This window comes from Netta rufina (genome assembly GCF_964035555.1).
Source record: "Netta rufina genome assembly, chromosome: 12".
NCBI classification, from domain to species: domain Eukaryota; kingdom Metazoa; phylum Chordata; class Aves; order Anseriformes; family Anatidae; genus Netta; species Netta rufina.
The window spans coordinates 4839092-4853313 of NC_140135.1; the positions used below are offsets into that span (position 1 = coordinate 4839092).

The window sequence follows — 14222 nt, forward strand, 5'->3', positions numbered from 1 at the left end:
AATAAACATTCAGGGGTAGAATGCTGAATACCTTTCAGTTGGTGCTTTTAATGGTCTGCTCCTAGTGCATGTTGAAATCATATGGCTTACTGGAGTGCATTTGAGATTGAATGAAAAATTCCTTGTTCTGTCTTTCGTTGTAGACTTGCTACAAGTATTACATGAGTGATGACATAAGCCGTGATTCAGATGGAATGGATGAACAGTGTAGGTAGGTATATAGAACCTGAATAAACACCCCCAGTTCGTGTTTTCTTTCTCTTGCATTAATGAAATTATTGAATAAAGACTAGTACAAAAGAGCTTTAATTAACAGTTGTTTCTTACCAAGAGGGTTTTTGTAAATATTTCACAGTTTCTTTTAATAATGAACAAGAAAACATTTTATAAAGAAATATAGTAGTAAACACTTGCAAGACAACACATTTTTAACTAAATAGCATCTAACATACAAATACGTCAGTTCAAAGCTGGGGATAAAATATGACATTCTAAGCCTTGTGAGACACAGTAACTTTATTTTTCCAGATGCATCTCCCACTTTTGATATAAAGTATTTTTATTGTGTACCTGCCAAACATTTAAATGAGTAATCCAGTGAAAATTGTGCAGTTTGTGCTGCTCGTGAGCTTTCATATCAGTCACTTCTCAGGTCTTTGTTGAAGACCATGCAATCTGTATGTAGGTGATTTTTTTTTTTTGCTGTGTATGTGCACTAGTAATATACCAGCTAAGCCTAGAAAAAGATTTAAGCTGATTATTTTGCTCTAAAACAGAAGAGAAAGACTTTCTTAATTCTCGTAAGAAACATGGAAAATCAAATTTAATTAGTTTTGGTTTTGCGATTAAGATGGGTGCTGAAAGTGTTTGGATATTGCTGGCCCTTTCAGCTTTTTGAACTGTTGGTTGAACACTTCAATATTCTGACTTTCTAATTCCGTTAAATACTTTTCAGTCATGCTTTTCTTAATGTTTATCACCTGAATTTTTAAAGTGTAGATTCATTATCAAATAGTGAAAAATATGCAAACTTCTCAAATATGTGGCCTTGATTATGTGGAGATAAGACTTTCATATTTCTAATGTCTTGTTTCAGGTGGTGTGCTGAAGGTGGAAACTTGATTTGCTGTGACTTTTGCCATAACGCCTTCTGTAAAAAGTGCATTTTGCGCAACCTGGGTCGAAAGGAGCTATCAACCATACTGGATGAAAATAATCAGTGGCACTGCTATATTTGCCATCCAGAGCCTCTGTTGGACTTGGTCACTGCTTGTGACAGTGTCTTTGAAAACTTGGAACAGTTACTGCAGCAAAACAAAAAAAAGATCAAGGTGGAAAGTGAAAAAAGTAAAATATACGACCACACAGTCAAATTTTCTCCAAAGAGAAATAATTCAAATTGCAATGGTGAAGAAAAAAAACTAGATGATTCATATTCAGGTTCACTGACTTACTCTTATAAAGCACTAATGGTGCCAAAAGACATGCTTAAAAAAACAAAAAAACTGGTTGAGACTACAGCAAATATGAATTCTAGCTTTGTAAGCTTTTTGAAAAAGGCTGCAGAAAATTTAGAAATAAGCCCAGCTGTGCAGCTTCGTCAGCTAAAAGCTTTTAAATCTGTGCTGGGTGACATCAAAAAATGTCATCTGGCACTAGAAGAAGGTCTGAACCTGGAGATTCAAGCATTGGATATTAAAATCAAAGAGAAAAATACCAAAGAGAAAAAAACTGATGTTAGATCAGAAAAAAATGAGGTGAAGAAAGATGAAGGAAAGGAACATGCAGCATTAGAAGAGGATGACACTGTAAAGAAGAAGGAAAAAGTTGCATCAGAACAGCCTGACAATGAGCCAATGGATCAAAGTGTTCCAACAGTGGAACAAACAGATAACAAACGTGCAACTGGTGAAGAGAAAAAGTCTGGCAGAAATGAAGAACCTCAGTATGAACCTAATAGTACAGAGGCTTTAGACATGGATATAGTGTCTGTTCCCTCATCTGTTCCTGAAGATATTTTTGAGACTCTAGAATCTGCCATGGAAATTCAGACTACAGCGGATGAGCAAGGCAGTGGAAATGCAGGAACAGATCACGAGACTCTAAACTCAAATATGAAATTGAACGCTCCTTTGAAAGATACCAAAAGTGGATCTAAGTTAAAAGCTTCGGCTAAGGGATCAAAGGAACTGATTGTAAAACTGACTCCTGTTTCCCTTTCGGAGTCTTCAGTTAAAGATGAAAACAGCAGTCTCGAGAAGGGAAGTAAGAATGTTGATGCAGTACCTGCAAAAGAAAACTGTGACTCTGTAAAACAAAATCATAATGCTGGCAGTGAACGTTCCACAGAGAATGAAACCGTTTCACTTGCAGAGGAATCTGATCTCAGGAGATCACCCCGTGTGAAGACCACGCCTCTGAGGCGCCAAACAGACATGAATCCTTTAACGTCAAATTCGGAAGAAGATAGCAATGACACGTGTAATGAAAAACGTAAGAGAAAATCATCAAAACAACCGAGGAGGAAAAAAGATAAAAGAAACTCTTCTGACAGTACTGTTGATGGTCCTAAGCCTAATAAGCTTTCTAAATCAAAAAAGCCAAATATACTAGATAATAGCTCAGATTCTGATGAGATGCCAGCTGTTCTTAAAGAAGTAGCTATGATGAGTCGCAGTTCTTCGGATATTGATAGCAATAGCGAAGCACTAGCAAATGATCAGAAGCCTTCCAATGTTCTGAAGAAAGAACCAGTAAAGGATGAAAATGGAAAGCGAAAAAGAAAAAGTTCCAGTTCTGGTTCAGATTTAGATGCTAAAAGGGGCAAATCTGCCAAAAATTCTGCTGCTGCAAAAAAGAAACGACAGAACTATTCAGATTCTTCAAACTATGATTCTGAGTTAGAAAAAGAGATAAAAAGCTTGAGTAAAATTGAGTCTGCAAAAAAAGCTAAGAAAAAATACTCCAGAAAAGACGACAGTTATGATTCCTCTGAGGAAGAGCAGAGGAAGAAAGTTAGCAAAAGAAAGACAAATCTGAAGAAACAGAGAGGTAAATCTGAAGATGCTGCTGCTGAAAAGTCATCCCCAGAGAAGGAGATTAATCATTCTTCTGAAGATAAAAAAATTAGTGTTGGGTCAGATGCTAAGGAAGAGGTAAACACAGACTTGGAAGAAAAAGCTGTAAAGGGAAAGCAAGATGAGTCTTCTGATGTGGAGAAGTCTTTACTTGAGAAAGAGGAGAGCTCTCCTAAAGGTGTAAAGCCAAGTGAAGTTAAGAAAAATAAGGATTTGAAGAAAAAAAAGGCACAGGAAGATTCCTCTTCAGAGAGTGCTGAGAAACATGCAAAGAAAGAACAGAATTTGGATTCTCCAAAAGAGAAATTCAAGAACAAAAAAAGATTAGAAAGAAAAGAGAAGAAATCTGAAAATTTGAAGAAGAAAAGCTTCAAGAAAGAACATGATGATTCCTCTTCTGATGTTGAAAAGTCGTCCCCAGAGAAAGGCAGTTGCAATTCTTCTGAAAATGACAAAACTAAAAATGAAACAATGGCTAAAGAAAAGAAAAGGAGGAATTTAAGAGAGAGGGGATCGAAAAGAGAACAGATTGATTTGTCTTCCGATGCTGAGAAATCTCCTCTGAAAGAGGAGAGTTCTTCTGAAGATGCTGTGCGGAATAAAAAACAAAGTGAAACTAAAGAAAAGAAAAAAATAAGTCACAAAAAGAAAATCACCAAGAAAGAACAGAATGACTCATCCTCTTCTGATGAGGAGTCTTATGAAGGCAATAAGAAAAAGGTTAAAAGAGGGTCAGTGAAAGAAAGTAAAAAGAATAACTTGAAAGAGAAAAAGAAAGTGTCAAAAAAGGTTGTTGTCACTTCTTCATCCTCATCTGATAAGGAAGAAAATGATGAGCAGAATTCCACAGGTGATGGAAGCAGTGATGAGCAGAAAATTATGCCAGTGACTGAAAATTTAATGCTGTCTGCTGGCACAGGATTTTGTCAGTCATCAGGTGTGCAAAGATTTTCATTTACGCCTATTATTAGCATATGAATGGAGGAAATTGTAAGAGTTGGGTAACGTTTTACTCATGTAGCAGTGAAAATATTCATAAGCAAGCAAACATTGAAAAGTTTGTAGCCAGTTAGGTTTTCTGATGCTGATTTTAGAAGCACCATTACAATTTATTGTGGTGTTTGTCGCTTCTGGAGTAAAGGACGTCAGGGGAAATCTTTAGGAAGTGGAGAGACTTGAGAAGCTATAATCATAGTCTAATCCCAGCAGGTATTTCCTTGCCGCATGGCTTTCAAAAGCCTGTCTGTTCTCTGGTTGCCTCAGTACAGTTCAGCAGAAGCTAGTTTTAAGCAAGTAGGTATGTGTTGAACTGCAGTGACACTTGGTTATGCAGTGGAGATGACTCAAACTTGCGGTAATAGAGTGTACGTCTTAAAATCACGTCGATTGTTCCTGATGAGACCCATGGGGCATTAGAGCACCTGTTCACAGAAGTGTCACCAATTAATGTTTTCATAGCAGATTGAATAGTAAGAATTGTTTTTGTCCTGCCAAGATAAACTGCTTCTTCACCGATGTCTAATGTCTTTCGGAAATTAATAGAAATACAGAACTGCTGGGTTTGAGTGCTTGGCTTTACAGAACATCAAAAGGAAGGGAGTTTTCACGTTGCTGGACACCACAGGTGTTTTTAGGAAATTAATTTGCAACCAAAAAAAAAAAAAGAAATCTTTTTGTTGATTACAGTGACAGGGAAGATGTTTTCCACTTGCTTCTGATGATGTTTCATAGAACTTTCTGTGCGTGACTTTACTGTAACTGTTGGCTCAGATACTTCCAGGCATTGGTGAAACTGCAACTAAACAACCAATAAAACTGCAATGTATTTGTGCAGATAGCAGAAGGGACATTGTAGAGTTTTGGCTTTCCCGGAAAACCTCTGTAGACAGACACTTCTAAGTGTTACTGCTGAGTGCAAAGGGAGTTTATTTTTGTGAGGATATTTTCTAGGGAGAGACAAATTAAAATTTCATCCGTAAGACATCACGTTCTTTTTTTCCTACCAACTTGACGCCCACCCATTTCTTCATGGGGTTATGTTGCAATTTAGTTTCTGGGAAGCTGTTAATTTTTAAAGATGCAACGGTTGCATTTCATATGCTTCCTTGGATTTATGATCCTGCAAGAAAGCAAAGCTTGATTAATGGTATTTTGTGTCATTGTAGAATAATAGATGGAAAATAACTTTCTTAATCTGCATAATACTGCCCTGTACTGAGCTTGTTTTTCAAGGTCTTCTGATGGAGTACGTTCAGTTGAATCTCTGCATATAGTACTGGGATTTTCAGGGATTTTCCTTGGCAGCTGCCAAAATGGTAATTCCCCAATGACACCACTGCTGAGGAAGATTGCAAATAATGTGAACTCTTTGCATAGTAATGGACTAACACTCCTATAGATACACAACTGATTGTACTCTGACAGTAACCCATATGCAGCAGTTCTCAGCATCGCTGGCTCAGCAAGTAGGCTGAGGGTTAACAGCTTACAAATGAGAAGAATGAGGCAGTGATGTGGGATGACTGATGGGAGAGCCAGTCTGAGAGGGAACCGAGTGGTTTAGCCTGGAGAGTCAGTGCTAAAGCTGGGGAATCTTCACTGCTGCCGTCTGACTTCCCTAGGGGTGGTATAGAGAAGGCTGAGCCAGATGCACAGCGACAGGATGGGAGGCTAGATACAAGTGGCATGTAGCAAGGAAAATTCCGATCAGACTCTCAGAAAAAGTTCTTCACGTGAAGGATGGGCAAAGCCTGAAAGTGGTTGCCTTGGCAAATTTTGGACTCCCCAACCTTGTAGGTACTCAAGGCTTGACAAGGTCCAGAGCAGTTGGTCTTGCTTTGCAGTTAGGTCTGCTTTGAGGAGGGAGTTGGAGGGGATGACGTTCAGAGGTCTCCTCCAGCCTCGTTTGTTGTATTGTTCTATGAGAAGCCAACTTGATTATAGTGCTTCATGAGGAGGCAAGCTTGCACTTACTCTCAGTTGACTTCAGGTTTACTTCTGTGTTTGAACAAGCTCAAGGTGTTGAGTGAATGAGACTTAGAATCCATTTTAAGCAGCAGGATATTTCTATTTATCCAAGCCTGAGATTGAGGGACTTCTCTGATCACCTCTTAACCAGATGTCTGACAGGACCGTGTAGCACTAATTCCAGGACAAGGGTGTGTTGAAACACCTCAGAGCAAGCCTTGCACAGCCTAGTTCTGGTCTGCTCCCGACAGGTAGAAATGCACTGTAGAAATGAACAAGGGGATCTCAGTTGATTAGGATGTTAAGGTCTCTTTTTTTTTTTTTTTTTCTGAATGCTTAATATTACTGTCCTGAAGATTTGACTGGTGTGCAGGTCAGAGAAAAGAAAGTGGGAGGGCCTGGGAGTGTGCTAAAAATTGTGTGCTATCTGAATTTCTTTCAGCTCAGCTAGGAAAGTGTGGAGGAATGAGAAGGTGTCATGTTGTGCTAGTCTTTCCCAGTTTGTGTTGCATTCAGTGTTGTTTGACATGCTTTCCATCTGAGATGATAACCATGTTGTACAGCTGAGTTTTGATATTTACTGTAAGGATAACGTTCATTTTTCAAAATAGGTCTTCACAAATACACAGCAAATGTATGTGCATTGTCTTTGAGAGAAAGGAAAAACAGGGAAGGATTATTGTTCTCAGATAATTCTTAGTAGCAGCAAGGCAGATGAGAAGTGTAGTAAGTGATTCTGCATTATAGTATATATTCTATATAGATATATATATTCTTTTTAGCTTCTGTAAATTCAGTGGCAGAGCTCCTGAAATGGAGCTAGTAACTTCTTACAGTTCAGAAATGAAGTTCTGTAACTGGAGTATTCAATATTTATACGTTTTAGTGTAAAAACAATAAATAATTTCATAGTATATGATAAGGAAACAATTGCATGTTGTGTGTAGTAGCAAAAATATCATGGACAAACGGGCTACTTGAAAAGCTAGGTACTTGTCCTAATAAAAGTACTTATTTGTATTGTCCAGATAGCTTTTTGGTTATATAGTGAAAATGTTGTGGTGTTAACGAGCTATTTTTATATGGGAATTCTTCATCATAGAATTATAGAATGGTTTGGGTTGAAAGGGACCATACAGATGCTCTAGTTCCAGCCTGGCTACCGTGGGATACCTTGATGGAGATAATAGTTCATGTGCTGTGTTGCTTATTGCTGCTTTCGCGTGTATCAAGCGTTTTCTTATTTCTTTTGTTTCCCCTTCCTCCCCCAGGAGATGAGGGAGACCCTAAATCAAGGGCTGTTCCAATGGAGGAGGAGGAAGATGATGATGATGACGATCCTGAGAATAGGTATGATTCCATCCATAAGGACTTAAAAAAGATTATAACACACCCTAGGCGTGGGCGCAAACCGGCGCAACGGAAGAGCAAGCAGGTTGTAAAAACCAGGACTGCCTGCCTTGTAAAGACTCGCTCACAGGCTTCCCGCAAGTTTGAACAAGGGGCCAGAAAACAGAGGCCAAAATCCAGAAATGCAAAGAAAGTATTTAGAAGTGTTAGCTAACACACCTTGCATAGGGTGTGTTATAAACGCACTGCAGCACTGTCCATTTTATGTTCCCATTGAAAAACGTGGGTTTTGTGACAAGTGTTTTCATTCAGGCAGGTCTAAAACCTACTTCTGACAAATGTGAATTTCAGCTAGTGAGTAGATCTGTGCAATATGCAGTGCTGAGATCTTTACAGATTGCACTTGGTTATTGCTTTTGCCTAATTTAGCTTTTTTTATTTGAAACGTCTTTTCTCAATAAAGAGAAAACTGTGGAGAAAGCAGTATTACAAATACTTTCAGCTGTTAATTAAAATGAGTTTTTAATCCATTAAAGAAAAACTGAAGTCACTAATGTGTTAGCTAAGGACCTGATTCTACAAGCACTTGTGCATAGGGTATCAAAGAGACTAAGTATGCATATAAATTTTTAGTCTTGCATAAGTGTTCTCAGATTTGTGGCTTATGTATCGCTTCAGTTTGAGTTCAATAAAAACAAATCTATGTAAGATATAGTTAGTTTATTAAGACATGTCATATTTTATCATTGTAGTTATCAAAATTAGCCTGGCTAGAAAATGTAAAAGCTTCATTTCCTAACGAGTGAATGCACAACATAAAGTATTGATCAGTTACGAGCTAGAGTTTGATTTTTGAACTTAATGTAGTTAGACTAAAGAGCTGTTCAACAAATTTTTATACAGTATTTCAGAAACTGATTTTTTTTGCCATATAGCATGTATGGGACCAGCTTTGTAGCTTTGCACAATTGCTGATGGAGTCTTTTTCTGCTTCTGAGCCTTACTAGTTTAGAACACGGTATCTGTTTCACGGAGTTGTATCTTTTGGTATATGGCTGAAGTAAATTTTAAAAACACTGGTTTATATCCTTTACGGACCTCAGTTTGGCATCAAAATGGTGCTGATGATGTAGTTTCAGTCATCAAATTTAATCAATTTAACTTTTAAAGAAAGATGCTCTTTAGGGTCTTGACAGCACAGGGTCATAAGCAGAACGTGTAAGCAATGGTAATACAAGTTTTTTTTAAACGATGCTTTAATTTCAGTCCTGTTTTGATTTTTTTTTTCTTTTTTTGCTTGTTTCTGAAGTGTTTCTGGTGGATAACTAAGCCAATACACTTTGTCAAAGTTCAGTGTTCACAGTACAAATGTTACTGACAGACCTTCACCATTAGTTTAAGAGTTAACCCAACTGATAATGAACAAATCAGTAATACCAAATTAGGTTCTAAAAATCAGTTTCTGTAATTTCCTTTAAAGCTGAATATTTGTTTAAGTTTATATTTAGGGAATATTTTGACTATATATTTATGATACGGGGAGGTATTTTGTCAATAAACAGTTTTGTCAACCTTCAGACATGTTAACTGGTAACTGCAGTCTAATTTTACATTCAGCATGCGATGTACTTAGCACCAAAATCAGAGAGATAAAATGTAAAAAGATGGAACAAATTTCCAGAAGTTAAAAGCTTGTTTTTCTGTTTACTCAACACAAAGTGTTTAAATAGTTTACCTACTATTCAGATAAGTTGCCTATTTTCTTCCAGGCCAAAGAGGGTATGTAGTACCTACTGGGTATTTGTAGCGTGGGAGCTTTCATGTTTGCAAGTCTCTAGTTTAGATGTTCTGTTATTTGCATACCTTTGGATGTGCATGACATGAATATTAATAGTCTTGAAATCATTTTTGCCAAAATGCAATATCCAAGTGGGTCATAATATGACAGACAGTGCTGTATGCTTTCATCTTATGTTGTGTAATGATCTATTACTGGTCCTTCTGATCTTTTAAATGGTACTGTTTAATATGTTTGCAGTAGTTTTGTTTATTAAGAAGTAAATAGTGTATTTAATGCAGAATGCCTTTAAGTATTTGATGGATGCAATAAATTTTTGTAAAACATTTTTCTTGTCCAAGCATTTAATTTAATACAACTCTGACAGCTTGAAAATCAGACTGTTTCAACAAAGACAGTACAGTGTTTAGAAGAAGGTGTTTGGCAGTTTTGACTTTTTTAAAACATGTATGACATTCCATCCAAACATTCATCTCCCAAAATATGTTTTAAATGGATCTAAATTTTCAGTAATGTACCAGCAGCCCATTTAATGCAGGAATGCTCTAGTTGAAAGAAAGGTGGCTTTTATTAGCCACGTGATGGGGCTTTTTTTCTTTTTTGTCCTCAAAGGCTTATTTTGGGCAACTTTATTTCTACATATAATTAGTAGGTATTTATGAACACTACGTGTGAGTTGATATCTAATTGGTAATAATAATACATCACATTCAAATAATATTTTAAACTTTTAAAAAGAAAATTATTTTACAGTGTAGCATTGTCTCATCAAGGTTCTTGACAAGCTACGAGTCCATCGTATTGGCACTCTAAAATTCATAAACAAGAATGGTGCAAATTATCCTGTGGGCTTAAACTCCACGTCACGAGAGGCTGCACCTACTATTTCATTTTTGCTGAAATGTCTGAAGGGTAATTTAAGGTAGTCCTGTGCTGTGAATAAGCAACTCCTAGGTAACTTCCTATTTGCCTCTTGTTTTCAAATGGTATTTTCCTTTAGTGTAAGTTAGAAAATACATGGTAACCAATTCATTTATAAACTTGTGTTTTCAGTATCGTTCTTGCAAAAGTGTAGTGTATTTAAATAATTATTTATATAAAATTGAACACACATACTTTTACTCTAGAGATGGTTTATATGTCCTGGTGGGATTATAGCCCCCTTTATGGCACTGCATAAAATGTCCTTCTTACAAATCTTACATTATGTTTAGATAAAAACAGAGTGGGTCTAGGCAACAGGATGGCAGTAGCACTGTGGCAGAAATGAATACAAAGCAGGGGTTGCTGGAGGTTGCACAGCTCTGTGCTTTTTCTTATTTAATGTTCTTTGTCGTGTTCAAATCTGGTTGGCCAAGAATATGTTCTAAACCCTTGACACAAGTAAATATTACAATATCTTTTGTTTTCTATGGGTGTCTCTGGGGAGAATGGGAAGGGAGGAGTTTTCACACTACCATGACTTTATTTTTCTTGGTACTTGCAGTTTGATGTTCCTGCAAATGTTACATCAAGAGCATTCCGTTTCCTTGCTTGGAAACCCGGTCACTTTAAATGGTTTTACATCTTAAATTAGAAATGTACTATATTATTCTGAGTGACATATTTTAACTTGAAAACAAATTCCAAGAGTTCAGTACTCAATTTCCTCTGTATCATTTAAGCCATGTGTTACATCAGTCATTTTTTCAGATGCATTTACAAGGGTTAATCTCTTTGGTTCTAATATTGCTTACACGTTTAATTCTAATCAGTTTTGTGGTTACATTAAAAGTAGGAATCTTTTAAATTCTGAACATGTCTGAACAATGTGTTCCAATTTTTGCCCAACATCATACCAGCATTGAAGAGAATGCAGGTGTTTTTGCTAAGCAAACAGTTCCATTTCCATTTGATCCAAAGGGGTTGAATCTTTATCCTAGCTAAAAATATGCACCTCAGAGTATAAAAACATTAACTTTTTAATCAAGATTATGATAATTAATTAGAAACTAATAAACCTGCCCAGTTGGAAGAGGTCAAGAGGATTGGTGGTTATGAGGATGATCAGTAGGTAAAGAGCAGCATCTTTTGTTTATGGACACTTATGCATGTTTTTTTTTGGTGGATGATGCATTTGCAGTTAATTTTTTTCTTAAACATTTCACGGAAGTAAAGAGCAAATAAAAATGCCCATCTTCTCTTGTTAAGAACCAAAGTTGATCTTTGTTTAAAAATAAATGATTTTTTAAAGGTGACTTATATGAAAGGTAAGTATCATTATCCACATTCAAAGTCTGTTAATTTTGCTAATACAATAGAGCATGACATGAAGTTAGTCAGAGGCAGTGTTACTAGGCAGTACTTTCAGGATTTCGTCTGAAAATTTTGCAATTCTTTTTAGCTTTGCTGCTTTTTATCTTCTAGCCAAAAAAAAAGCTTTGGTGATATTCTTGTTGGTTTTTAAATGAGAAAATTGATCAAACTGCTTCTGTCTCCATTTCCTGGAGTAGGATTCGGTGTTGATAGTTTATGTGAAAAGCTTTCTAAAAAAGCCAACCAGTGGCATTTCAAGCAATTTCAACAGAAAGTTCTTCAAACCATTAAAAGATGGAAGAAACATAGTCTTAGTTTCTTATATACACACGTTGTGATGATTATTTAAAAAATAAAAAGGCAGTCCCTTTTCCAAATCCTCTGGAAGGACCTAATGCAAAAACTTTCAGAAGCGGATGTTACTTATCTATGGACTTCAGTAAGTGTTCATAGGGTTTACAGTGTGATCTGTTGATATATTGCAGAATTACAAGCTTACCAAGAATGTTGCATTGTAAAGTTTTAATCAACTATTTCAATTACTTCTTTGCAAGCCATTCCTACAAAAAGAAGGGGGAGGCAGGAGAGGGGTGTTTTGGATGCTGGATGGTTTGTGACTCATTAAGCAATCTCAAATGGCTTTGTGCTGTTTACTAAACCATTTTACTTCCATCTTTTAATAACAACTAAGTATACATGAGCCGTAAAATCATTCCAGAGAATATTCTACTAAGCTAAAAACAGAAAATACTGTTAGAAGTGTATGTAAGGATGCCTTGGGAAAACTCCCTTTGAAGGTTTTTGTTCTAGGGACGTGCTACATGTTGCAAAATGAAATACAAAATTCTTTAAAACTGATTTTATTGTCCTCCCATAACAGTAACAACTTTAATTTTCTAATGCCTAAGAAGCTGTATTTAAGAGATCGTTGTTCCTCCAGCAGCTCCAAGTGAAGCCTTGATGGTGGCTGAGTTTCATGGGTTTGAAATGGTTGTTTGGACTGGCACCAACTTTCCCATTGTGAACAGTGTGCATGCAGTATACATTAATTCTCCTGAAAGGCAAGACAGACCAGTTCTAACCTAGGGAAAAAAAAAAAATCATTTAACATTGATAACCACAGAATGAAAATTATAATATTTCTAATATTAATATGGGGAAGTCCTGCTTTCATTCTTTCAGGACTTTTCCCTCTGGAAGGAAGTGTTCTCAGATAAGTCCACTGTTTTCCTGTGTGTTTGATACATCATTTCGTATTTTCCCTTGGATGTATATTCACACAGATTTTTTTTGGTTTGGTTTTTGTTTTTTAATGTTGCAAGAGCACATAAAGAAACCATTTTTCCATAGTAACTTCTTGCATATTAGCGGAAAACATTCTTGTGCTGAGATGAATGAAACTGTGGGGAGCTGAGCAGTTTGTGGAACAGGAAATAAGATTATTATTTTCCTTGAAATTCAGGTCCCGTAATGTTTGATAAATCTCTTTCGTGTCATGTATAATTAATTTTTTGCTATATTTACTGTAAGGCAAGTGCTTGTAGTTACATGAGGGATTCAGTGTGTTTTTCCCCCCCCAGGCACTTATTAGATGTTCATCTTCAGACATCATGAGTTGCATCCATTACTGCAGCATCTCTTTTGCAATAGAGTTGTCCTACACTTAGTATGGTAACCCAACTGAAGGGTAATTATGTAGATGTAGGGTAATACATATATTTTAAAACCTGTGAATTAATGCATATCGCAGCAATCCTTTATGCTTAAAACGTGCATTCCGTGCTGCATTGTTTTTAAAACTAGGGCTGTTTAATGGTGTAAATTCAGTGCCTCAGGAAATGAAGGCATTTGAATCCCATTGATGTGAATCAATCAAGAATGATAACTTGACAGGGGGAAATGATTTGAGTAGTAAGATTTGATCTTCTCCTTCTTGTTACGATTAGAATTCACATAGGTGCCTGTCCCAGCAGAGATCACAAGAGATGAGAATGGAAAAAATAGAGCAAATAGACCATGAATACAATGAAATGTTTGTTTCTACGCTTTATAACTATCTGCAGCCTTACTGTGAAGTACTTAACTTTTAACAAGCATGATACAGATCTGCTTTCTAAAAGCAAGTTAACGCAATGTATTTATTTAACCTGAGTTTTTGCTTTTATATCCTGTCTTATCACAGTGACTTTTCATCATATGTTTTTTTGTTCAGCTTTCAAACCTTTTTGTGAAGTTCTGAATGGTATAGGATTACATTTATCGTTCATAGATTTGCTTGAACAATGGAATACATAGTTTTTTCTGTTTTACTTCAAAGAATTGCCAAGAAAATGCTTTTAGAAGAAATCAAAGCCAATCTTTCCTCTGATGAGGATGCATCTTCAGATGAAGAGTCGGATGAAGGAAAAAAGAAAACTGGAAAACAAAATGAAAACACAGCAGATGATGGTGAGCACCAAACGCATCTGGAAAAAAAGTGGTGCTGTAGTGCCTGTCATAATTTCAAGGGTCACTTGAGAAATTATTAAAATGTTTTCAATTTTCAACAACAAAAACCTGATGTCGCTTTCTGGTAGACAAATAAATAAAAGACAGTGCACATGATCGTGAGGATTATCATCCCTTTTGTGGTTCTGAAAGTGGTTTTATTTTTTTTTTGTTTGTTTGTTTTTTGTGGGTTGTTTTTTTTTAATAGTCTTATTTTATAGCCAATTAAGAAATTCTGTGGGTTTGTG

General features: G+C 36.3%; 1 protein-coding gene across 5 annotated transcripts in view; it reads left to right on the forward strand.

Moving 5' to 3' along the window:
* ATRX (ATRX chromatin remodeler) overlaps positions 1-14222 on the forward strand; it is an 85215-nt gene that overhangs the window by 23634 nt on the left and 47359 nt on the right. For all 5 annotated transcript variants that reach the window (XM_084293983.1, XM_084293984.1, XM_084293987.1 and 2 more), the window contains 4 exons: positions 144-211; positions 1097-4014; positions 7316-7394; positions 13805-13935. In XM_084293983.1, the coding sequence (XP_084150109.1) occupies positions 144-211; positions 1097-4014; positions 7316-7394; positions 13805-13935 (3196 nt within the window). The remainder of the gene's footprint in view (positions 1-143; positions 212-1096; positions 4015-7315; positions 7395-13804; positions 13936-14222) is intronic.